At 40.5% G+C, this 26,888-nt stretch overlaps 1 protein-coding gene across 1 annotated transcript; it reads left to right on the forward strand.

Annotated features, from left to right (window-relative positions):
• The first annotated feature begins 15,488 nt into the window (after positions 1-15,488).
• On the forward strand, positions 15,489-16,211 carry LOC130857143 (translationally-controlled tumor protein-like). Its single transcript, XM_057742516.1, has one exon. It carries the CDS (start codon positions 15,489-15,491, stop codon positions 16,005-16,007), a length of 519 nt encoding a protein of 172 aa, XP_057598499.1. The 3' UTR covers positions 16,008-16,211.
• Positions 16,212-26,888: the final 10,677 nt, after the last annotated feature.

Raw genomic sequence — 26,888 nt, forward strand, 5'->3', positions numbered from 1 at the left:
AATTTTAAAATTACTTGTTTTAGTACTGTGAAAACTGCCATTGCTATTTTCATAGGGATTGAATTGAATCTGCAGATTGCCTTGGGTAGTATGGTCATTTTAACAACATTAGAGAGACACTGAACACAGTATCTCTTTCCATTTGTTTGTGTCATCTTCAATTTCTTTCTTTCTTTCTTTCTTTCTTTCTTTCTTTCTTTCTTTCTTTCTTTCTTTCTTTCAGGAATTTTATAATATATTTATCTTTCTGGGAATGAATTGTCCTAAAACATTTAAACAAAATGTATGTTTGACCATACAGTTGACTTTTGAATATGTTTTCAGAAACATGAAACTGCCTGTAGTTGAACAAGACTTCTTTTCCCACAGTTACCCACAGAGCTAGAACTCTGGAAATAGAGGAAGAAAACCAGCCTAGCTCTGTTCCTGGTCATAGTGCTCAGGCAGCCTGCAGGGAAGGGCAGTAGGAGAAAGGGGTGGTGAGCTCTGTCCAGGACAAGAAACCACTCCTGTTTCTTTGGCAGCCCAAAGCAATTATTTCATAAGACGCCATCTTGATGACATGTGCCCTGTTTACATGCCCCAAATTCAATTTCTTTCTTTATTGTTTTATAGTTTTCCAAGCACAGGTCTTTTACCTTAGGTAGATTTATTACTAGATATTTTATTCTTTTTAATGCAGTTGTAAATGGGATTATTTCCTTAATTTCTCTTTCTTATAGTTTGTTGTTTGTGTATAGAAATGCAACAGATTTCTGTGTACTAATTTTGTATCCTGAAACTTAACCAAATTCATTGATGAGCTCTAATAGTTTTTTGGTAGTGTTTTTAGGATTTTCTACGTATAGTACCATATCACCTGCAAATAGTAACAGTTTTACCTCTTCCTTTCCATTTCGGATTCCCTTTCTTCCTTCCTTCCTTCCTTCCTTCCTTCCTTCCTTCCTTCCTTCCTTCCTTCCTTCCTTCCTTCCTTCCTTCCTTCCTTCCTTCCTGATTGCTGTGGCTAGGACTTCCAATACTATGTTGATTAAAAGTTGTGAGAGTGGGCAGGCATTCTTGTCTTCTTCCTCATCTTGGAGGAAATGCTTTCAGCTTTTTGTTGTGAGTATGATATTAGCTGTAGGCTTATCTTATATGACCCTTATTATGTTGAGGTATGTTCCTTCTATAACCACTTTCTGGAGAAAGTTCTGAATTTTGACAAAAGCTTTTTCTGTATCTATTGATATGATCATACACTTTTTTTCTTCAGTTTGTTAATGTGGTGTATCACATTGAGTGATTTGCAGATATTGAACTATCCCTGAATCCCTGGGATAAATCCCACTTGAACATGGTGGATGCTCCTTTAAATGTATTGTTGAATTCAGTTTGTTAATATTTTGTTGATTTTTGCCTCTATGTTTATCAGGGATATTGGCCTGTAGTTTTCTATTTTTGTGATATTTGTCTCATTTTGGTATCAGGGTGATGCTGACCTCATACAATGAGTTCATAAGCATTCCTTTTTCTGCAATTTTTTTGGAATAGTTTGAGAAGGATAGGGATTAACTCTTCTCTAAATGTTTGGTAGAATTACCTGTGAAGCTGTCTGGTCCTGGAGTTTTGTTTGTTTGGAGTTTTTTTGTTTGTTTTTGTTTGCTTTTGTTGTTGTTGTTGTTGTTTTCTGATTCAATTTCATTATTGGTATTGGTCTGGTCATATTTTCTATTTCTTTCTGGTTTAGTTTTAGGAGACTGTACATTTCTAGTAATTGATCCATTTCTTCTGAGTTGTCCATTTTATTGCTATATATTTGTTTGTAGTAGTCTCTTGTTCTTTGTATTTTTGTGCTATCATTTGTAACTTCATTTTTCATTTCATGTTTTATTTATTTGTGCCCTCTCTCTTTTTTTCTTGATGAGTCTGGCTTAAGGCTTATCAATTTTGTTTATCTTTTCAAAGAAACAACTCAGTTTCATTTTTTTCTTTTTGTCTTTACTTCATTTGTTTCTGCTTGATCTTTATGACTTCTTTCCTTCTTTTTGTTTTGTTTGTTCTTTTTTTTCTAGTTCCTTTAAATGTAAAGTTAGGTTGTTTATTTGAGGCTCTTCTTGTTTCCTGAGATAGGCTGGTATCACTAAAAACCTCCCTTTTAGAACTGTTTTGCTACATACCATAAATTTTGGATCATTGTATTTTTGTTTTCATTTGCCTCCATGGAAATTTTAAAATTTCCTCTTTGATTTTTTCAGTAATCCATTGGTTTAGTATCATGTTGTTTGGCCTCCATGTGTTTGTGTGTTTTTTGCAGGGTTTTTTTTTTTTTTTTTTTTTAATCTTATAGTTGATTTCTAGTCTGATAGTGTTGTAGTCAGAAAAGATGCTTCATATGATTTCAATTTTCTTACATTTACTAGCATGTGATCTATCATGGAGAATGTTCCATGTGCACTTGAAAAGAATGTGTATTTTCTTGCGTTTGGATGGAATGCGCTCTCTCTCTCTCTCTCTCTCTCTCTATATATATATATATATTAAGTACATTTGGTCTAATGTGTTATTTAAGGCCAACTTTTCCATACTGATTTTCTGTCTAGTTGACCTGTTCATGGATGTAAGTGGGGTGTTAAAGTCCCCTACTATTTTTATGTTACTATATATTTTTACCTCCATATCTGTAGTATTTGCATTATGTATTTAGTTTCTTCTATGTTGGATGCATATGTATTTGTGATTGTTATATCTTCTTCTTGGTTTGACCCCTTGATCATTATAATCTATTAAGTCCAAATGAGACCTTTGCTGGGCAGAGTATTCTTTTATTTATTTTTTTTAATTTCTAAACATTTTTATTTCAAATCTCTTTTCACCCCTTCCGCAAAAAGACATGGGTCAGTACAGCAATCATAAAAAGGAGATACAAACACAAGAGTCAAATGTCTCCTGCACTGACACTTACAAAAAACTGGGAATTGTACATGGGGTTTCCAAACAGGACCTGCAGCAGCTACTAATGTCCCTTTACAAGAGTCAAACATGCCTATTAATGCAATATATACAGACACCCCATTCTGGAACTAATCTACAGGGACATCCAACCCCCCCCCCCATCTATCCCCAGAAAAATACCAAAACACACCCAAAGTGCACTTGTTTTGTTTATATCAAAACATCTTTCCCTTTCCCCACCCCACCTTCAGACCCTCCCACCCCATTTAAGACTGGCCTGCAAGTCTATTTTAACCATTTAGTAATTTTTTATAGTTTATGAAAATAAATTATACAGCAACTATTTTAATAAATTAAGCACAAAAAGCTAGAGGAAAGGAGAAAAACTAAATGGGAAGACAAAAGCCAGGCCACGCTTTGGCTTGGAGGAGGGTGGGGTGGCTGAAGATGACAGAAAGAGTTGCAGGGGGTATGTGACTCCCCTTCTGGTGAAGAATTGGCAACCACCTCGAGCCCAGAATGACACCCCTCTTCATTGAGTTTCTTATGGGCAGAGTATTCTCGGATCTAGGTTTTTACATTCATCACTTTAAATATATTGTGCCACTCCCTTCTGGCCTAGAGTTTCTACTGAAAAGTCAGCTGATAACCTTTTGGGAATTCCCTTGTACATAACTTGTTGCTTTTCTCTTGCTGCTTTTAATATTCTCTTTACCTTTAATTTTTTTCATTTTAATTGCAGTGTGTCTTGGTGTGGTCCACTTTGTGTTGATCCTGCTTGGGACTCTCTGAGCTTCCTGGACTTGGATGTCTGTTTCCTTTCCAAGGTTAGGGATGTTTTCAGCTATATGTCTTCAAAGATGTTCTCTGCCCCTTTCTCTCTCTTTCTGAGACCCCTATAACGTGAATATTAGTATGCTTGATGTTGTCCCAGAGGTCTCTTAAACTGTTCTCATTTCTTTTCATTATTTTTTCTTATTTCTTTTTAGCTTGGGTTATTTTCACATCTCTATCTGCTTGCAGATCTGTTTTCTGTATCATTTAGTCTCCTTTTGAGTCCTTCTTGTGTATTTTTTATTTCAGTTATTGCATTCTTCATCTCTGGTTGTTCTCTATGTTTTCTAACTCTTTGTTGAAAACTTCTAGCTTCTTGCTCTGTGTATCCATTGTTTTTCTGAATTCTTTTTTTTTTGCGTGTGTGACTTAAAACACACATTTATTATCTTATGATTTCTGAAGATCAAGAGTCTGGGTCCTTTTCTGAGTCCTCTTCTTAGGGTCTTGCAAAGCTGCAGTCAAGGTATAGACTAGACCTGAGTTCTCATAGGAGGTTTGGCCAGGGAAAGATTTGCTCCCAAGCTTTATGGGGTTGTGGCAGAATTCATTTTCTTGCGGTTGTAGAATTCATGGCAGCCCCTTTCTTGAAAGCCAGAAATGGAGAAAGAGAGACTCTAGCAAGAAATCTACCATAACATCGCAATCACCATAACATCACATCCAAGTCACATCCGGTTGCCTTCACCATGTTTCATTGGTTAGAAGTAAGTCACAGGTCCTGCTCACTACAGGGGAGGAGATTATACAAAGTCATGAACACCAAGATGTGGGGATCATGAGAATATCTTAAAGTCTACTCACCACAAGAACACTCCCTCATTAACTTTTTACTCTCTGTAGAATCTATAGTGATGTCACATCTCTTATTCCAGTTGTTTCTAATTTGTGCCTTCTCCCTGTTTTACAATGATTTTTTTTTTTAATTTTTAATTTTTTTTTGGGGGGTACACCAGGTTCAGTGATCTGTTTTTATACACATATCCCCGTATTCCCTCCCTTCCTTGACTCCCCCCCCTCGAGTCCCCCCCACCCTCCCCACCCCAGTCCTCTAAGGCATCTTCCATCCTCGAGTTAGACTCCCTTTGTTATACAACAACTTCCCACTGACTGTCTATTTTACAGTTGGTAGTATATATATGTCTGTGCTACTATCTTGCTTCGTCTCAGTTTCCCCTTCACCCCCCGCCCCCTCCCATACCTCGAGTTCTCCAGTCCATTCTCTGTATCTGCATCCTTGTTCTTGTCACTGAGTTCATCAGTACCATTTTTAGATTCTGTATATGTGAGTTAGCATACAATATTTTGGCTAAAGTTTTATCAATTTTATTGAACTTCCTGATGAACCAGCTGTTGGTGCCATCAATTTTCCCTACTGTTTTTACTGTTTTCTATTTAATCAATTTATGCTTTGACCTTTATTATTTCCTTTTTTGTGCTTACTTGGATTTCACTTGATTTTTCATTTTTCTAGTTTCTTAAGGTGAAAGCTGAGGTCATTGTTTTGAGAACTTTATTTTTATTTATTAGGTATTTAGTACTATAAATTTCCCCCTAAATCCTGCTATGTTATCTCACAGATTTTGACACATAGTGTGCATCTTCCTGACTTTTCCTGCCTCAAAATCTCCACAAACATTAACATTACATCACCTGACCTCAGCCCTCCTGCATTGCTTATGATCATTACCTTAAATTTTCTCAAGTAGATTTCCTATCTCCACATCTATTAGTTCTTTTTCTGGGGATTTATCTTGTTTCTTAGTTTGAAATAATTTCCTCTGTCTCATTTTGCCTGAGTTGCTGTTTTTATTTCCTTTTATCTGGTAGGTTGGTTATTTTTCCTAACCTTGGAGAATTGGTCTTCTGTAGGAGACATTCTGTGTGTTCCATCAGTACACTCCCATCTAGTCACCAGAGATATATCCTCTAGGGATGCCTCTTACTTGGGCTGTGTGGGTCCTTCTGTTGTGGTTGGCTGACAACTGTGGACAGTCTCTAGGTGTGACTGGCTCTTGGTCTGGCTGGTTGCCAGGCCTTCCCTATTGTGGTGGCTGCTGGCCAACTGATAGGGCCAGGTCTCAAGGTGGCTGGCTGTAGAACCCCAGAGGGCCCCAGGGCTAGGGCTGGCTCACTGGTAGGTGGAATTGGGGTCTAAGAGATCCTGTGGCTGATGCCCACCCCCCAGTGGGTGAAACCATTTCCTGAGGATAGTGCTGGCCCACTGGCAGACAGAGCCACGTTCTTGGGTCTGGCTGCATGGCCCAGAGGTCCTAGAGCTGATTTTGGACTACTGGTGGGTGTGGCTGGTTTTTGACACAGTTGGTTGTGGGGATGGCGATGTTTTAAAGCTGTGTTGGCCTGCTGGTGGGTGGGCTGGGTCCTGCCATGGCAGTCTGTGGGGCTGAGGTTGTCCTAGGGCTGGTGTCCACCTGCTGGTGTGTGAGGCTGGTCCTGAGGCTACAGCAGGCTTGGTGGTAGAAAGTGCCTGGGTCCAGGGGATTCTGGGGTTGGTGCCTGCCCACAGGTGGGCAGAGCAGGGTCCTGCTGTCTGTAGTTGCAGGACCCTGGGCGCAGTGGTGTGTGACATCATGTCCTGGGCCCTCTAGTGGGCAGGGCTGTGTCCAGGGTTGGCTTTGGGCTCAGGGGGTCTTAAGGCACCTGTCTGCTGGTGGGTGGGGGTGTTGGTCCCTGCCCAGTTAATTGCTTGGCCTAAGGCATCATAATACTGGTACCTACAGGCTGGTGGGTGGAGGTAGGGCTGGATCCCGAGGCTAATAAGCTAGAGGAAGGATTCCAAAATAGGCCCTTGCTAGCATTAGCCTCCACGTGGTAGACTGCACTCCCCACAGTGGCTGCTGAAAATATCTGTGTCCCTAGGATGAGCTCCAGTTGCCTCCTGCCTCTCTGGGAGACTCTCCAAGATTAGCAGGTAGGTCTGACCCAGGCTCCTTTTAAATTACTACTTCTACCCTGGGTCCTGGAGTGTGTGTGATTTTGTGTGTGCCCTTTAAGACTGAAGTGTCTATTTCCCACAGTCCTCTGGGTCTCCTGAAAGTAAACCCCACTGGCCTTCAAAGGCAAACATTCTGGGGGCTTTTCTTCCCAGTGCAGAACCTCTGGCTAGGAAACTTGATGTGAGGCTCAGACCCTTCACTCCTTGGGCAGAACCTCTGCAATTGTAATTATTCTCCCATTTGTGGGTCCCTCACCTGGGGCTATGGGTCTTGACTATGCTGTGACAATGCCCCTCTTAACTGTCTCGTGTTTCCTTCTTCATATCTTTAGTTGTAGAAGATCTTTTCTGGTAGTTTCCAGTCTTTTCATCAATAGTTGTTCTGCAAATAGTTGTAATTTGGGTGTGCCCATGAGATACTGTGAGCTTGGGGGGTCTTTCAACTCTGCCATCTTGAGAACCCCCTGAAGACACATTCTAAAAGTAGAATTATTGCACCAAAAGTTATACACACACAACTTTATACATATTGGTAAATTATCCTCTACAAAGGTTGTGTCAAGTTTACACTCCTACCAGAGTATAAGGGTGTGCTTATTTCTTTCTGTCTTCTCCAACATTGGGTATTGTCTTTTTAGGAATCTTTGCCAATTTTATAGGTTAAAAAATGTCAAGGATTATGTTGTATTTTATACTAACATTTAAAAAATTTATTTCACATCTATGGTTTCTTTCTTTCTGACAGTAGATCTAGATGTCCTAAGATAACTTCCTCAGTTGAAATGACATGCAAGTGACTAAGAACCACTTGACTATTAAGAATCAGTAATATTCTGCTTGTGTCTGTTATAAGAGATTATTGATTAGAAGACTGGTAAAATCTCTGCCTATTTCAGCCATTGGGATTATATCACAAAAGGAAAAAAAATAAGTTGCACCATAAATGTTTCATAGTATTTAAGATAGTGTTAATTACACCCAAGAAGGAAATATACTAATAGATTTGGGCCATTTCGGGAAATGGACAAAATACAAATTTTAAAAATTTAAATCTATATTTACATCTACTGTATCTTTCAGGGCTTGATTCTGTTTTCTTTTTAAAACTCAGACATGTTCATGTCACACCTGTTATTAAATTTTTTCTCATTCCTTTCTTGCTATCTGAAATCTAGACTCTTTAGCATGATATTGGAGATTAAATAAGAACTGTCTTTAACTTTTAAATTTCAGATAATGCTGCTTTTCCATAGGAAGTAATAATCAAAATAATGTCAAGTAATATTTATGAATCCTTAAACAATAAACAAGATATTGGGGTAAATGCTTTGAGATAGATATTATTTTTACTATTTTAAAGATGGGAAAATAGGTTTAGAGAGTGTAGGTAGCTTTCCCAAGATCAAATGGTAAGTGGAGTTTACTTTTCTCCCCCTCCTGGCATCACTACCCTAAATGATTAAATTTATTTATTCTTTACTAATGTAAGGTTCTCAGTTGATTGCCATGTCTAGCAGAGTTCAGCAGGGTCTCAGAGAAAAGATGTTTTCTCCCCTCTGCCTTGTAGGAGCTTTAAGAGTTCCATTAGGTTCAGCAAATCATTTCAAATAACAGTGATGGAGATGAACTGTGGAACAGTATGCTAATTTCCCTCTTCTGGACACTTGGAGCCTATTAGAATGCCCAAGACGGGAAATACAGCTCCCACAGAATATTCCATTGGATAATAAAATTCTTGAGTGGTTTGCTTTGAGTTGATGATCTATGGCAGTGTGTATATTTTATTTTTATGCTCCATGACAAAATGCAGCAATAATAATTCAGGGCATAAGGGACAGTAATAGATTGTCAACTATTATTACTTTTAATGAAATGAGAGTCTCATTGGAAAATGATGGGGAATTAATGATTTAAGCAATAAGCCAAAAATCATTCCACCCTGTCCAAAAGAGATTGAAGAAACATCTGCCTTCTCAATAACTTGCCTCCCTCTGGCTTAGAGGAAATGATTTGGAAGCTGAAGAAATGCCTAAATTTATTATGGAGAATAATATGGCTATACAAAGTGCTGGGATTCCTCTGTCCCTGTTGTTGTATATGATGTAACTATGAGCTCTCTTGAAGATACCAGTGCTGCATAGTGTACAGTGTTGCCAGTGGCAATGCTTGGCAGCTAAAGAACCATTCTAAGCTCATAAACTTGAGGCTTCTTATTAGAAGGCCTTAATGTAAACAGCCCTAGAGCATTGCTCGTTCCTGACGTCCCCTTCCCATCGCACAGAGGCCTTCCTTTAAAAGGAATTGCTTAAGGGACTTTATCACTTCTAGTCATTTTCTCACACTGGATTCTACCCAGGATGTCCACCAAGAGGTTTACTTGTGAACATTGTTTGAAATTCTACTTGCCAGGAAAAGTTGGCAAAGGAACTATAATATTGTTTAGTTTTTTTCACCAACTGAAGTATGCAAAAGTGTAGATTCATTTATTATCCTTTGTCACAAAATATATAGAAACAAAAAATGTATTTTAATCCCATGTTTTTCCCTGCCTCCCTCTTTTCCTTCCATTTATTGGGAGAAAAGTACCCGTGTGAGATTGGTGACTGTCTCAGCTCACTCCGTAGTTGAATCTACTGGCAACCTGGATAAAGACAGGCACAGCAGCAGCCTTCTCACCAGCAGCAGATTGTTCCCGGTGTGTCGCTTCCCTTTGGCTTCTTAGGATCTTAGATCTTACTGGGTGCTGCTGGCTTTACTTGGATGCTTGGTATCTGCCTCTAGCCTCTTTGTATGATGACTCAGGTGGATGGTCTGCCTGGGTTTTGATTTGGCTCTTCCCAAGGTGCTGTATCTCACTGTAGGCTATGGGTAAGTTATAGACCTTTCTGTGTCCAGGCTCCAGTGTTCTCTGCCTGACCCAGACCACAGCCATTGGGCCCCCACTTACCTGGAAAGAGGGCACTGAATTCAAGGCAATATTGAAGATGCTGAGGGAAGAGGTGCTTGAGCGGAATATCAGGAATTAGGAGGCAATGTTTCCTACTCTCCAGAAGTTACAGTTGGGAAGGGTAGATGAGCACCACATTTGAAATATAATTTATGATTAGGTAATATGATTTAGATAATATGATTCTTAGCTGTGAGGATCAGTCAGCAAATATTTACTGTGCATCTACCCTTACAGTACTCTTTATTTTTTTAACTGACTGTGTTGTACCGTAAATTATTATTGGGTATAGTTGGGAGAGAGTATGAGAATATGTACTGTTTATTTTGACATTGGGTTAGTGTGTGTGTGTGTGTGTGTGTGTGTGTGTGTTGTTTTTGGCTACGCGCAGGCTTTTCACTAGTTGTGGTGAGTGGGGGCTACTCTTAGTTGTGGTGTGCGGGCTTCTTATTGCAGTGGGTTTTCCTTGTTGCAGAGCATGGGCTCTAGGCATGCGGGCTTTAGTAGTTGCAGCACGCAGGTCAGTAGTTGCAGCACACGGGCCCTAGAGCACTTGGGCTTCAATAGTTGTGGCACATGGGCTCAGTAGTTGTGGTGCGTGGGCTCAGTGGTTGTGGCTCATGGACTTAGTTGCTCCACAGCATGTGGGATCTTCCCAGATCAGGGATCAAACCCGTGTCCCCTGCAATGGTAGGTGGATTCTCAACCACTGCGCCACCAGAGAAGTCCTGGATTAGTATATATTATATGAGGTATATTTATTTTAGTGAAATTGATTAGAATATGCTTAATTCTAAAGTCATACTTATGTTTTATATTTAGTTTTGTAATTTAATGTTTCAATATACCCAGTATACCCAGTGGAAAAACTCATATTAAGCATTTGTGGGGTTTTTTAATTTGTTTTATTAGTTAGACAACAAATTACATAATACTGAATATGCTTTAATCTTGAATTATTCACAGAGCACATTATGAGCTTGCCTAGTAACCTCAGGGCAGATCAGATGAAGCTGTAGACACATTGGAATGTAGGTACATTACCCCAGATGTAAGTGGATTTATAGTAAATATGGTATTGGATAGGATAGGAAGTGAAAGTACCTGGTAACAGTGAATTGCAATAAACAGAATGTTGAATTTATCCAAAGTTTAGCTTTATTTGGAGTAGAAAGCATATGATTTAGCACAATTAGGAAAAAACACAACTTGTATTGAATAATTGTATATAATATGTATATTAAATTGTACATTGAATATAAATTATTGAATGCAAGCTATATATAAAGCACTTGGCCCTGCTGCCAAGGTGCACAGTAGGCCCTTCAGATTGCCTGGAGAGTAATAACTGTTACTGAGAGTTTTCAATGTGCCAAAGAAATAAGACAAGGACCCAAGTAAGCAGGATGTGAGGAGCTAAAGTGTGAGGGTGGCGAGAGGAAGAGCTGTATTGGGAATTGGATAGCCTGAGGAAGAAAAAATTCCAGAAGGAAGGGGAAAATTGCAGATTAATTTCTTGGCAAGGATGTAATTTTATTCTGGTCCACATGATGCAAGCGTCTTCACTTAGCAGTTTAGAGGCTAAGAAGGAATTATGCTCAGTGACTAAAATACACCATTTGTTTCTTAAGTTCACAGGCATTTTGGAAAGTAGTGTAGTGCTTGAGTGCTCTGGAGCTTTGGTGATTAAATGTTTTGTGTAGAATGTGGCATATTGAAAAGTTTCGGAACCTGAGATAAGGAGAAGAAGGTCAAGATTTCTGTGGGTTTGCTCTTTCCTGCCCACACAATAAGCCAAATATTTTTCTGGTACAACCCTGACCATGTACTTGTGCTTGCTGATACCGATACATTTATTTGGGCTATTTTATACCCCTCCCCCCAATTTAGTACTCTAGTATGAAATAAAATGTATTTTCATAAACAAGGTGATTTTCTCCTTGTAAAACCACTTTAAAGTATTTTCACATATATGTATGTTGAAAGTACTTGAATGTTCTTCCCCAGGGAAATTTCCTTGTAAAAGTGGGATGTATGTTATACATGTTTGCATCTGCTATGCAAGTAAGTAGGGTATCAGGGCTGACAAAGATTTATGTTGGAAAAGGCAGTCTCATGCATGCAGTCTTTTGACACTCACTTGGTCACATAAGAATGGGCCTTGGGCTTAGAACACTTCCTCACCAAGAAATAAAGAGCCCATACAGCCTGTGCTGGGCTTATCACCTTGTGTGGGAACATCTTTCCCTGTTTTGGGCTCAATGAATGCTCTTTTGTCTCTGCTTTAAGAGTATGTGTCATATAGCCCCAGGCCAACCCCAGTTGTCCTCCAGAAGAAGGAACAGAATCTTTCTACTCTGGCACCTGAGGGGTGTACATAGGCAAATTGCCCTGAATATGCCTCTGGAAGAGACCCACTGGCAATGGAGGACTGACACCCACCATTGAAGATAATCTTGTATTGTCTTTTCTCTATGTCTGTAAAGCATTCTTCCAACCAATGCTTGACTACATTGTGTTCTTCTTGACTAATCTGACACCAAGCTGCAATAGGCAGAAGTGTTTAGAGTCCTTCTCTGGGATTTGTAACTGGTGCAAAGTAATCTGCTTGATGATCTGAGATGGAACTAGAAGAGTGCAAGTGATTTTTCTGAGATTAGCTTGCTGATATGGATTGAATTATTGTGTTCCCCCCAAAGTTGTATGTTGAAGTCTTAGTCCTCAGTGGGGGTTGGGTCCTTGGGAGATAATTAGGTTTATATAATGTCATAAGGTTGGGGCCCCTATGATGGTATTAGTGCCCTTATAAGACAAAGATGAGACTTGAGGCCCCCTCTTTCTCCACCATGTGAGTATATAGCTAAAAGTTCAGCAAGGGAGCCCTTAGCAAGAACTGAATCTGCTGGTACCTTGATTTTGGACTTCTCAACATCCAGACTATGAAAAATAAATGTTAAGCCTCATGTGTGTATATTGACAAAAATAAAACCTTTTTAATGCTATTATTTTAAAATAATGGAAATACAGGTATAGCCAAGATGGCAGAATAGGAAGACCCTGAGCTCACCTCCTTCCATGGTCACACCAAAATTACAACTATTTACAGAGCAGCTATCTATAAGAATGACCTAAAGACTAGCAGAAAAAATTTTCCACAACAAAAGATACAAAAAAAGAAACACAATAAGACAAGTAGGAAGGGTGGAGATACAATATAGTTAAGACCCACACTCCCAGGTGGGTGACCCATAAGCAGAATAATCACAGTTGCAGAAAGTCTCTGCAAGGAATGAGGCATCTGAGACTCACATCCAGCTCCCCAGCCCAGAGTTCCTGCATTGGGAAGACAAGCCCCCAGAATGTCTCAGACGGCTTTGAAGACCAGTGGGGCTTGCGTATAGGAGAGCCAGGGGGCATAGGAAATGGAGCCTCTGCTCTTTAAGAGTGCACACAATATCCCACATGCTCTGAGTCCCAGTGCAGTGGCAGTAATTTGAAAGGAGCCTGGATCAGACCCGCTTGCTAATCTCAGAGAGCCTCCTGGAGAGGCAGGAGGCAGCTGAGATTTTCTCTGGAAACATAGACACTGGTGGCAGCCATTTTTGGAGCTTGTTTTACCACGAGGACACTGGTGCTGGTAAGCACCATTTTAGAGTCTTCCCTCTAACCTATTAGCACACAGGGCTTACTTGCCTGCCAGTGAACTGACACCAGCCTTGGGCCCTTCCTGACCCCAAGCTGTTCCTCCCATCAGTAAGCTGGCACCAGGCCCAGGTCCCTACAGCCCCCTACAACCAGCTGCTCCAGGACCTAGCCCCGCATGCTATCTGGTCAGCACCAGCCCCATGACCCCCTGGGCCACACAGTCAGTTGTGCTAGTACAAGGCTCCTAGCATCAGTGAGCTGGCACTAGCCCTGGACCCCTTTGAGACCAGCAGCCAGCTGCCCCAGGACCTGGCCATGACTACCAGTGGGCCAACAGCTACTGCATGAGGCAGGGCTTGGCAGCCAACCAGGCTGCCAGTGTGCCCACAGTAGTCAGCCCTATAACATAAGGGCCCCTGCAGCCCACATAGGGGCTCACCTAGAGCATAATGACCAGAGGGGAGCGTGCATCTGGAGCCCACCAGATGTCTCCCATATAAAGCTCTTTCTCCAAGATCAGGAAATGTAACTGACTTACCTAATACATAAAAATAAACACAGAGAATTAGGCAAAATGAGTAGACAGAGTAATGTGTTCCAAGTGAAGGAATAAAACAAAACCCCAGAAGAAGAACTAAGCAAAGTGGAGATAAAGAATATACCCAACAAAGATTTCAAGATAATGATCATAAAGACACTCAATGAACTTGGGAGAAGAATGAATGATCATAGTGAGAAGTTTAACAAAGAGTTGCAAAATATAATGAAGAACAAACAGAACTGTATATACAGTAACTGATGTAAAAAATACACTAGAAGGAGTCAACAGTAACTTCGATGATACAAAGCAACAGATTAGCAAACTGAAAGACAGAGTGGTGGAAATTAATTAAGCTGAATAGAAATAATAAAAAAAGAATTTAAAAAAATGAGGATAGTTTAAGAGACCTCTGGGACAACATCAAGCAGGCTGATATTTTCATTATAGGAGCCCAGAAGGAGGAGAGAGAGTGAAAGGGGTAGGGAACTTATTTGAAGAAATAATAGCTGAAAACTTCCCTAACCCAGTGTTTTTCACAGAACTAGAACAAATAATTCTAAAATTTGAATGGAAACACAGAAGACTGCAAATAGCCAAAACAGTCTTAAGAAGAACAAAATGATGTATCATGTTCTCTGATTCCAAACTACATTACAAATCTTCAATAATCAAAACAGTATGGTTATGGAATAAAAATAAGCACATAAATCAATGGAACAGAATAGACAGCCCAAAAGTGAACCCACATTTATATAGTAAATTAGTTTACAACAAAGGAGATGAGAATATACAATGGTGAAAAGATAGCCTCTTCAATAAATGGTGTTGGGAACACTGGACAGCTACATGTAAAAGAATGACAGTTGAACATTTCGTCACACCATATACAGAAATAAACTAAAAATGGATTAAAGACCTAAATGTAAGACCAGAAACTGTAAAACTTCAAGAAGAAAACATTGAGAGAACACTCTTTGGCATACATTGTAGCAATACTTTTTTGGATTTGTCTCCTAAGGCAAGAAAACAAAAGCAAAAATAAACAACTGACACCTAATTAAACTTAAAAGCTTTTGCACAATAAAGGAAACCATTGACAAAACAAAAAGACAGTCTACTGACTAGGAGATAATATTTGCAAATCATGTGGCAAACAAGGAGTTAATATCCAAAATACATAAACAGATGATACAACTCAACATCAAAAAATCAAAAATTCTGATTAAAAAAATGGGCAGAAGACCTGAATAGACATTTTTCCAAAGAGGAAATGCAGATGCCTAATGGGCACATGAAAAGGTACTCAACATCACTAATTATTGGAGAAATGCAAATCAAAACCATAATGAGGTATCACCTCACACCTGTCAGAATGGCTGTTATCAAAAAGGACACAAATAACAAATATTGGCAAAGATGTGGAGAAAAGGGAACCATTTCTCATTGTTGGTGGGAATGTAAATTGGTGCAGCCACTGTGGAAACAGTATGGAGAGTACTCAAAAAACTAAAAACAGCTTTTCCGCCCGCTCCCCCCTCTCCCCCGAGCGCCGCTCCAGCTGCACTGTGCTCGCTCTGAGCTCCGGGCTCCTAGTAAGGTAGCACCACTGTTGTCTCTCTCCAGTTGCCATCATGATCGTCTACCAGGACCTCATCAGCCATGATGAGATGTTCTCTGATGTCTACAAGATCCGGGAGGTCGCCAACAGGCTGTGTCTGGAGGTGGAGGGGAAGATGGTCAGTAGGACAGAGCGTTACATTGATGACTCGCTCATTGGTGGAAATGCCTCCTCTGAGGGCCCTGAGGGTGAAGGTACAGAAAGCACAGTAGTCACTGGTGTCGATATTGTCATGAACCATCACTTGCAGGAAACCAGCTTCACAAAAGAAGCCTACAAGAAGTGCATCAAAGATTATATGAAGTCAATCAAAGGAAAGCTTGAAGAACAGAGACCAGAAAGAGTAAAACCTTTTATGACAGGGGCTGCAGAACAAATCAAGCACATCCTTGCTAATTTCAAAAACTATCAGTTCTTTATTGGTGAAAACATGAATCCAGATGGCATGGTTGCTCTGCTGGACTACCGTGAGGATGGTGTGACCTCACATATGATTTTCTTTAAAGATGGTTTAGAAATGGAAAAATGTTAACAAATTTGGCTGTTACTTTGGATCTATCACCTGCTCGTCATAACTGGCTGGTTGCTGCTTTTCATCCACACAACACCAGGACTTAGACAAATGGGACTGATGACATCTTGAGCTCTTCATTTTGACGTTGATTTGTTTGGAGTGGAGGCATTGTTTTTGAGAAAGAAAAACATGTCATGTAGGTTGTCTAAAAATAAAATGCATTTAAACTTAAAAAAAAAACCTCAAAAAACAAAAAACAAAAAACCCAAAACTAAAAACAGAACTGTCATATGACCCAGCAATTCCACTTCTGGAAATATATCTGAAGAAAATGAAAATGCTATTCAAAAAGACACATGCACTCCAGTGTTCATAGCAGCATTGTTTACAATAGCCAAGATATGGAAACAATGTAATTGCCCATCAAGTGATGAATGGATAAAAGAGATGTGGTTATATATATATCCCACACAGTGGAATATTACTCAGATGTAAAAAAAGAATGAAAATTTGCCATTTGCAACAATGTGGTTGGACCCAGAGTATATTATGCTAAGGGAGTTGTCAGACAGAGAAGACAAATGCTGTATGATTTCACTTACATATGGAATCTAAAAAACAAAACAAATGAGGGACTTCCCTGGTGGTCCAGTGGTAAAGAATCTGCCTTCCAGTGCAGAGGGGGCAGGTTCAATCACTGGTCAGGGAACTAAGATTCCACATGCCACAGAACAACTAAGCCTGTGCACCACAACTACTGAGCTTGTGTGCCTCAACTAGAGAGCCTGTATGCCGAAAAGTACAGAGCCCATGTGCTCTGGTATCTGTGTGACACAACTATAGAGCCCACGTGCCCTGAGCCTGCATGCCACAACTAGAGAAGGGAAAACCGCACGCCGCAACTTAGAGAGTAGCCTGCACACCACAATGAAAGATCCTGCAAACCTCAATGAAGATCCCACGTGCCTCAGATAAGACCCAGTGCAGCCAAAAATAAATGAAAAAACAAACAAAAATCCCACAAATGAACAAGCATAACAAAACAGAAACAAACTCATAGATACAGAGAATAAACAGGTGGTTTCCAGAGGGGAGGAAAGGTGGAGGGGGAGGATGAATGAAATAGATGAGGAAAATTTAGAGGTACAAACTTCTAGTTATTAAATAAATGTCATAGGGATATAATGTACAGTGTAGGGCATACTTTTGTATGGTGACAGATGGTAATTAGACTTTTCATGGTTATTTTGTAATGTATAAAAATATCAAATCACTCTTTTACACCTACAACTAATATAATATTGTGTCTATTACATTTCAATTAAAATAGATTAAAAATTAAAACAACACATTAGAGACACTAAGTTATTTCATTCAAATCAGGCCTGAAGGAAAATGAATGAGACACAGAGACTTCAGGTCTACTAACAAAGGAAAGAAGGAATTTTCTATGGCATTATGGACACCAGGTTGAATACAGTTTCCCATGACAACTAGTTAGTATGTTTGAAATTAATGGTTCCATTACAAAGGAGATAGCATTAGAGTTTTGAAGTTTTGGTATCTTAAGGGAGCATGTTACAAATATGGTTGACCCTTGAACAACACGGGGGTTAAGTCACTGACCTGAGTAGTCAAAAATATGAGTATAACTTTACAGTCAGCTCTGTATCCCTGGTTCTGCATCTGAGGATTCTACCAACTGAGGATCGTGTACGACTGTAGTGTAAGAAAACCCACGTATAAGTGAACTTGTGCAGGTCAAGTCCGTTGTTCAAGGGTCAGATTTTTTTGGTTATATCTGTATATTTTTGGTTATAAAATACTAAGTAGGATGGTCACAAGACATGGAAAAGATACAAATTTCTCCAAGGGCCAGTTCCCAGTCTTTATCTCTGAGAAGTTCTTGTAATGGCTATACCACCAGTATCTTATTTTCACAGTGCACATGTAACAGCTACCACTGAATTTAGCAGCTGTTGGTTAAAATGGTACAGAAATTGCAGCATGTTGTAAGAATTCAGAAAATTCTTTTCTTTTATATATTTATTTATTTATTTTGGCTGCACTGAGTCTTAGACACAGCACTCAGGATCTTCATTGCGGCATGTTTAGTTGCAGCATGCAGAATCTTTAGTTGTGGCATGAGGACTTCTTAGTTGCAGCATGCAGATTCTTAGTTGTGGCGTGCATGTGGAATCTAGTTCCCCAACCAGGGATGGAACCCAGGCCCCTTGCATTGGGAGCACAGCGTCTTACCCACTGGACCACCAGGGAAGTCCCAGAAAGTTCTTTTCCTCTCTGTTTGTTTAAATTATCTTTGTAACCTTGAACTTGTTGCCTAATTCTTCATTCTTATTTGAAAAACCAGAAGCTGTGCTTCACAGGGGTTTTTTGAAGACTTGATAATTGTAAATTATGATGGAAAATGAAGTGTTAGATAAGTGATGAAGCATACATGTATGGATGTTTATTTTAGGACTCAGTCTTATGTGGTCATTACTTTACAAAGTGATTTTACAGTTTTCTCCGGGCCACTTCTTTCCTTCATTCTGAACAAAGCTTATGTCTGATTTGTAAAATCCATATTTCCCATAATTAAAGATTTTGTAAAAAGTGTATACTAGAGTACTGTGGCTGCTTTGAAGATTAAAAAGGTACTTATTCTGAGTACTGATTTAATAAGAGATATTCTTACACTATGTGAATTACCTCAAATGCTCAGTTTCTCAATACAGGAGCATTTATCTCTCATTAATTTGTTCTTTGGTAAAATCTTCCAATGTTCTTCAGTATTGTAAGGCCAAAACATGGTAAGCTGCTGCATGGTAATCTGACTTTTCACCACCAAACACTCTTAAGCTTCTCTTGACTTCCTTTTTCTTTCCAGTTTTAACTCTGCTTCAGTTGGACTAAGCTACTCACTGCTCTCCATGTATATATGACACCTGTGGTCACTCTCTCTCCCCTCCTTGGAACATTTCCCTGCTCTCCTTTCCTATCTGAGACCTTCCCATTTTGCAAAGCACAGCTCAGGCTGCCCTGATCTCCTTCCTCCAGGATGAGTTCTCCCTTTTTTGACTACCTACTGTTTCCTTTATCCATCCTTCTCCCATCTTTGTTTTGTCTCAAGAATGGATTGAAAGATCCATTATGGATGCAACTCTATTTTTACTTCTTTGCACCTCCTTAATTTCTAAGTTTTGCAAATCTAGGTATGATTAGTTGGTGGCTGTTGTGGATAAACTATTTGATTGCACTCGCTAGTATTGGAAATAGTGTTTAATATTTTCCTAATGGGATTAGTTCAGGCAAGTTGTATAAGATTACCAAAGGATGACCAAAAGATAAGACAGATATCTCTGGTGAAATTTATGTATAAATTTAAATTTTGAAATGCTCAATACAAAGGAGGCCAAAAAGTTGCATGTGTTTATTAGTAGCATGAATTTCTTCTTTAGTGAAGTCTTTTTTTTTAATGTTAATCCCACACTCCTAATTTATTCCGCTCTCTTCTCTCCGACTCCAGTGAAGTCTTTAATTGCTAGCCTAATGTAATTTTTCGTGCAATTAAAAAGTAGAAATTGTAGCCCTGAAAGTGGCTAGTTCTTTTGGCAGACAATTATAAGCTTAAATCTGGACTTCCCTTAAGCTATTTGCTTATTTATGCAAGTATTTCTTCATAAATTTACCATTTATTAAATATGTTATTTCATTCACTCAATAGTTTTGCATTCACTGAAGGCTAAAACAGACCATGACAAGTTAATTAATAAGAAGATTATTGTATGGGAAATAAGCAGGGAAACTTAGATATCATGAGTCAGGTGAAGAGAATTCCAGAGGAAAGGAGTAGTAAGCACAGAGTCCTAGAGGTGGAAGAGCTTCAGGAATGGGAAGAAAGTCAGTGTGAGGGGCCACTGTGAGAATGAGAAGAAGCGAAGTTGAAGAAGGGGCCAGAGGCCAGATCCAGCAAAGCCTGGTAGGCCACAAGAGTATTTTGGTTCTATTTAAAGGGCAACGGGAAGCCTTTGAAAGGTCTGAGGCAGAGCAGTGATGTAATCTGATTGCATTTTGAAAAGGATCTCTCAGCCTGTTATGGGAAGAATGAATTGGAGGGATCAAGAGCAGAAGGAAAAAGGCCTGTCAAGAGATTAGTGCCTTGGTGGCTTCAGCCAGGGTGTCCGCAGTGGAGACGAAGAGGAGTGTATGGTTTTGAGATAAATTTGGGGATGGAACCTGTAGAAGCTGGTGATAGATGGGATGTGGTGGGTGAGGTAAAGGATGAATCCCATGACTTTTCACCTAGATGCATCCTTTCTCCCCAGGTTATTTTCCCTTTTACTAAATCTAAGTCTTTCAGATCTTAAAGAAAGACTAACAAAAGGAGTATAGAAAAAAATGCATTCATGGCTTTAAAAAATACTGTGAAGTGTTTGCTTAGAATTCTGAACACTTGGTCTTACAGTGGCCTTTGGCCAAAGGCAGTAAAATTATAACATGCACATTGGGTGCATAGCTGGCCAGTTTGTGGGATCATTTTGAAAAGTATATTGAAAAATGTTTCTGTCTCTTGAAACACTTCTGATTGTAATATAAGTTCTACTACTTCAACTAATTTTATATGCACAGAAAGTGGTACAACTCCACGGGAAATATAAATTTTTCATTGACTAGCAGCCTGTAACTGCTTCAAGTGTAATTACACATTTTTCATTTAAGATCAATTTCACAAAATCGTTTTTATGACCTAAGGCTGGCTTCTTAATAATTGGGTGCAGCTAATTTATTAGGGTTTGCATGTGTTGGTGTTGCTGTCATTCTTGCCTGGGTTTAATAAAAACAGGTTCCATGTGGATATGGAAAAGACTCATATTTATTTTCTTTATGCCTATCCAATGAATCCTGTTTTGTTTCTCAACATATATACCGTTCTGTAGAAAGCCCATGATAACCTGTTCTTAAAGCAGCCAGTAGACAGACGAGGATATTTTCTATCTAATTTTAGGGAAGATGCCCCCTCAGAACATAATTAAGTCTGATCTCTCTCACTTGAAGCAGCATGAATAATTCATAGAGTTTAGGAATAATCAGGTTCTAGGCTCTGGGAAATTTTTAGTTGATGTGCAAAGGTTAATTTTTTTTCATCAGAGGAAAAGATCCTAAGGAGCTGTCTTCTATGCCAAGATTCAAGTGCTGTGGAGATTCCAGTAAAGGAGAGTAGGGCTGGGGTAGGGGACCATGTCCCTTTATGCAGAGGGAAGTGTACTTTTATACACAATTCAATATGTTTGTTTTAACATGCATTTGTCTCTTATGCAAGAGGCCTGACTTCACTGAAAAGGAGGAGTCTAGAATTAAGGGGTGCATCCCAAAACTCAAGCTCTTTGCCATTTGGACCATTAGGAGGAACTTGGCCCTTGGGTATTTGTCCTCTGGCTTTGCTCTGAGCCAGGAGTCCTAGAGAAGTAGCCAGCAGAGTTACCCAAGGAAGCTCTCTGTAGACTGTTACTCCACTGTCTATTTCCTTTAGTAGGGACAGTCTGGATTTTTCAATCTTACTTCCATGGGAAATACAGGCCTTTTCCTTCTTCTCAAGGATACCAACAGGGCATCACTGTAGATGCTAAGTACAAAAATGATAATGGTGATTCCTGCATGAAAAGCTGACCAGCAGGACAGCAGTCTGTAATGAGTAGTACCGATGGCAAAGTTGATGCTCCTTGGAGGAAGAGATCATTTTTTTATTGGTAATTGTGTAGGGAAGGCCTCTTGGCAATGGTACTTTGGGTAGGTTTTGAGTGAATTAGGGAATTTCAATGAAATTGAAATAGTGAGAAAAGGAGGGGGTGTCTTCAAAGGCTCATGATGGGAGTGGAGGTGGCTTGTTAGGTAATAGTGGGGACATCAGCTTGACAAGCACAGGAGGTCTGTACCAAGGAGATAAGTTTGGGTCCAGGTAATGGATGCCTTGAATGGTGGAGTGAGGCACCTGGGCTGATGGCAGTGGGGTGCTTTTGAAGGCTTCTGGTTAAGGAGAACATGCAAGCCAGCTGGTATTTAGAAAACAGAGTTAGTAGCACGGTTTAGAGTTAGTTGGCCAAGAAAGAACTCCAGGTAGGGGTCTAAGATTGTAGGCCAGCACACTTAACTATAGGATAAGTTACATGACCAGCACATGTAGGGAAAATCAGTGATCTTTTCTTATGAATTCCAGTGATGTGCCCTAATTCCTCAACCTATGAAATGAAGAGCCACTTAAAGTAGCAGGTAATGGTCCTTGCTGCAGTTCTCCTGAGATGTAAATGGCATTATAACATTGTGGCAGAAACTTGGACGATATTATTTTAGAATTGGCTTTAGTTGCCCTGTGGCTCTCTGCTTGTTGTTGTGCATGATGGAACCTGTTTCGTGGAATGTGTAGTCCAGTGAGCTTTCCTCAGCTTTGACCAGCCACACACCCGCAAGATGGCCTGGAGAGCTCCAGATACTGAATATAGGGAGTTTTGTCCCAAAGCTCTGAGGGCGTATAGGAAAGCTGGGAAAATAGCATAAATGTTGAAAATTAAGGCAAGGACTTCTGATCAGAGGACTGTGAATTCCCTGAAGGCACAAACTCATTCACTGTGCACATCCGCAGTGTGTATACGGTCGTGAAAATTCATCTCGTACACTCATTGGTACGGGGTCTGTCACATAGTAAGTGCTTTACAGTGTTTGTTGAATGAATAAGGGAATGTTGGTGAATACCCTGCACATCCTCTGGACCTCTCAACTGCCTCACTGGATGAGCTATCTATCTGTATGTGTGTATGTATGTACGTATGTACCTGCTTAATCAATCAATCAATCTATACATTTATTTATTTATTTAGCTGCATTGGGTTTTCGTTGCTGCGCATGGGCTTTCTCTAGTTGTGGTGAGCACGAATTACTCTTTGTTGTGGTGCATGGGCTTCTCATTGCGGTGTTTTCTCTTGCTGTGGAGCACGGGCTCTAGGCACGTCGGCCTCAGTAGTTGCAGCACACAGGCTTCAGTAGTTGTAGCATGCAGGCTCTAGCATGCAGGCTCAGCAGTTGTGGTGCATGGGCTTAGTTGCTCTGTGGCATGTGGGATCTTCCTGGACCAGGGATTGAACCCCTGTCCCCTGAATTGGCAGGCAGATTCTCAACCACTGCACCACCAGGGAAGTCCCTATCTATCTAGAGAGAGGTGGAGATAGGCCAAGTCCAAGACCCATCCGACTATGTCCTCAGGGAAAATCAGTGGGAATTGAGTGAACGAGGGTCCCATCAGCCACAGCAGGGTGAGATGGTCACCTAAAGGACGGTGTGATCCTCAGCAGCTTGAGGAGAGCACTGGGCTTGCTTCCTTGGTCTAGCTCCCTAGGGCTTTCGGAGGACTGACTGAGAGATGAGACCTCATAATGGTTATAAACAGCCCCTTTACAAGGTTAGGCTTCCCTTCATGCTTTGTGGTTAAAGTGCTAGCTCTGTGGCTTGGTGACCTGTCCAGGAACATTATTTACCATGTTTGTGGACCAAGCAAAGAACAGGATGCCGTCATTTCAGAGCTAAGGCCATGCTTGAAATAATAGAGGTAAGGCTGGTGGGTCATGTTTGAGTCTTACTGTGAAGAGCTTCATTTGCTACAGAGCTTGGACTATCTCCACAGGAAACAAGGAGGGAGCCGTTGCAAATTTTAAAGCAGGGAAACAGTAATTCTCCCATGTATGTTTTATTTTTATTTAAGCTGCACTGAATTAGGATTATTTTATTATTTATTTATTTATTTATTTATTTATTTATTTATTTATTTGATGCATTGGGTCTTCGTTGCTGCACACGGGCTTTCTCTAGTTGTGGCGAGGGGAGGCTGCTCTTCATTGTGGTGCGCAGGCTTCTCAGTGTGGTGGCTTCTCTTGTTCTGGAGCATGGGCTCTAGTCGCGCAGGCTTCAGTGCAGTGTGTGGGCTCAGTAGTTGTGGCTCACAGGCTTGGTTGCTCCGCAGCATGTGGGATCTTCCTGGACCAGGGCTAGAACCTGTGTCCCCTGCATTGGCAGGCAGATTCTTAACCACTGCACCACCAGAGAAGTCCCCCATGTATGTTTTTGAAACATAACATGGTTGAAATGTTCATGGAATGGGAGAGGAAGAAAATGGAAAGCAGAAAAACCAGTAAGAATGCCATTATCATGCCCAAGTGAGCAGCTCTTCGGGCTACAGTTGATTTTTTAGTATTTTTCTGTCTATTGTCATGTTGTAGGGATGCAATTTGGCCTGTGATGCAGCTAAGTATGCAAAATGGCAGAGTTCTTCTATATTTCCATCACAATTTAATATGTTGTGGAGTTGATTATGTCCATCCATGAAGCAACAAATTGTAAGTCTGGGATTTTGCCATCTGGCAGAATTGCATCTCCTTATATTTTGTTCTTTGCCAAAAGGCATGTTTTTGGTTATCTTGCTTTTCTTATTGAAGTTGAGTTGAAATGATGTAAGAATATAGTGGAAAATTATTGACCAAGAAGCACTAATGAAATGGGCCCCTCATAACTCGAAGTAGTCAGCTTATCCATCAAAGCACCTAAATTACATCCAGGGAGGAATTGGGAATTGGGCTCACCTTCAAAGATGGTAATACACACACAGGTTCTCTAGCTTTGGACAGATGCATTGTGAGAATTGTTATTTACTTAGCCTGTTAAAAAGAGATTCCTCTTTCCTCCCCACACCTACCTGACATAATCACAATTCCTGGGGCTGCCTGGCTGTGGCCTGAGTTTAGTCTGGGCTAGGTGTAGGAAGTAACTTTTTAAACACAAGTTTGGATGGAAGAATCTGAGAATTGTGTTCTTAGCTAAAAGGAAGGGGAAGCCATCATGATTTTTTTTGTTGGTTTTCACTTCATGAATCTCTGGTTTCTGTGGTCCCAAAGTTACAGCTTCTGGATTAATCATGACAGAAAGGGAGAGAATAGCCCAGTTTTGACACAAGCATGTTGATTAGGAAACAATGTTTTTGTTCTTGGTTGAGGGATCAGCTAACAGCCTTGCTTAGTGCTAATTTGGAGATCCTATCTGTAAGAGGAAGCTCACCTAGGGTCTTCAGTCTAGGCCAGGGGTTGGAAAACTTTTCCTGTCAAAGGCCGGGTGGTAAATATTTTAGCCTTTGTAGGCCATACGGCCTCTGTCACAACCCTCAACTCTGCCACTGTAGTGAGCAAAGTAGCCACAGACAATGGCTAAATGAAAGAGCATGGCTGTGCTCCAGTAACACTTTATTTATAAAATAGGTGGTGGCAAACTACTGTGAGCTGTAGTTTGCTGACTGCTGGTCTGGGCAATAACAAATAATAGACAAGTGGTTTGAGGTAGACATGGCTTCATTATTAGACTCTTATCTACTTTCCCCCCACCTCCTACTTTTTCATCATGTTCGCCTCTAGGAACCTTCCTACAAGTATAACAGAGCGACTTCCTGATTGCGCAATGGATGAGACTCCACGCTCCCAAAGTAGGGGGCCCGGCTTTGATCCCTGGTCAGGGAAATAGAGCCCACATGCATGCTGCAACTAAGAGTTCAAATGCCACAACTAAGGAGCCCACATGCTACAACTAAGACCCGGCACAACAAAACAAATAAATAAATACATATTTTAAAAAAATAGAAATTTATACACCCTCCAAAGTTTGCAAGCTGCTTTATCAAAGAAATCCTGCCATGTCGAGGTGAGTGAAGAAAGTGCCAAAAGTCATTATGGGTGTGCTGGCAAATATCATATATGCTGATGGACTGGATAAATGCTAATCATGGGACAGTGGGTGATCGTATAAAAAGGTATATTTCATATGCAGTTAAGAAATTTATATTTTTTTCATTCTTCTGGTGTACCCAAGAGAGGACTGTTTGTTTGTTTCTGCATGGCTGTGAACACTTGAGTTTCTCTGTTCATGTCTCATTGACTTTCCAGCTCTGGTTTTATCATTGTCCAGAGGTTTTGATGCTGCACTGGGAACTGTTAGGTGTTAGGCTGCGTTTCTATTTTTTCAAAGGTAAGAAAACCCATTGTATTCAACCCCTCTTATGCACCTGTTCATATTTTCTCAGTCTTGCCTGTTTCTTGCTCTAGCTCTGCAGAGCCCTGAGTGACTTCACCAGGTGTAACCTGACAGCATCTTACTCCCCACCCAGGGCTTTCTAGTTGAACACTGCTGTGAGCACCCACGCCCACTCCTTCACAGTCCACGAGTAGTGAACTTTTAACAAATGGGCATGGGAGCCAGTGGATGAATACTTTATCTTTCTCCCCGACGTGGGATGACCCTGAAATGCTGCTTATAGAGCTTCTCAGGGATGCAGTCCTACATCCTTGAGATGCTGCTCATACAACTTCTCAGGGATGCAGTCCTACAAATCAAGCAACCTGTCACATGTAGTGGTGCGGCCAGTTCAATGATACATCAATATATTGGCTCTCAGTCCTTCCGTGCTCCACTTGGCTTGCTCCTCCCTGCTGTTGCCTGGGATCTTACTCTCTAATTAAGTGCTAGCCTCAGGCTCTGCTCTCTGGGGAACCCAGGCAATATCTCTGCTCTAGAAAGAAATAGCTTACATACCAAAGGAATTGCTGGACCTAAGAGAACACTTGCAAGAGGGTATCCTCTGTGGTCTTGCGGGGAGGAAATACAGGTGTGGAATATAAGCCTGGGGCGGGCAGCCCCTTGGCTGGATCACTCAGCAGTTGGATGGCCCTAAGGATCCCATTCTTTGTTGTAAGGGAGGTGGTGATCACCCTGGCATGCGGCACCATTGCAGTTATTCATGCTTCTTTCATCTGTGGTTCACTGGGATGCCGTGCAGGTGGAAGAAGTCCTGAGTCATGTGGTAACTATGCT

This window comes from Hippopotamus amphibius, chromosome 7 (assembly GCF_030028045.1).
Source record: "Hippopotamus amphibius kiboko isolate mHipAmp2 chromosome 7, mHipAmp2.hap2, whole genome shotgun sequence".
NCBI lineage: Eukaryota > Metazoa > Chordata > Mammalia > Artiodactyla > Hippopotamidae > Hippopotamus > Hippopotamus amphibius.

What these genes read in the sequence shown, in the direction of transcription:
- LOC130857143 (XM_057742516.1), top strand. Translation starts at nt 15,489, where the DNA reads ATGATCGTCTACCAGGACCTCATCAGCCATGATGAGATGTTCTCTGAT.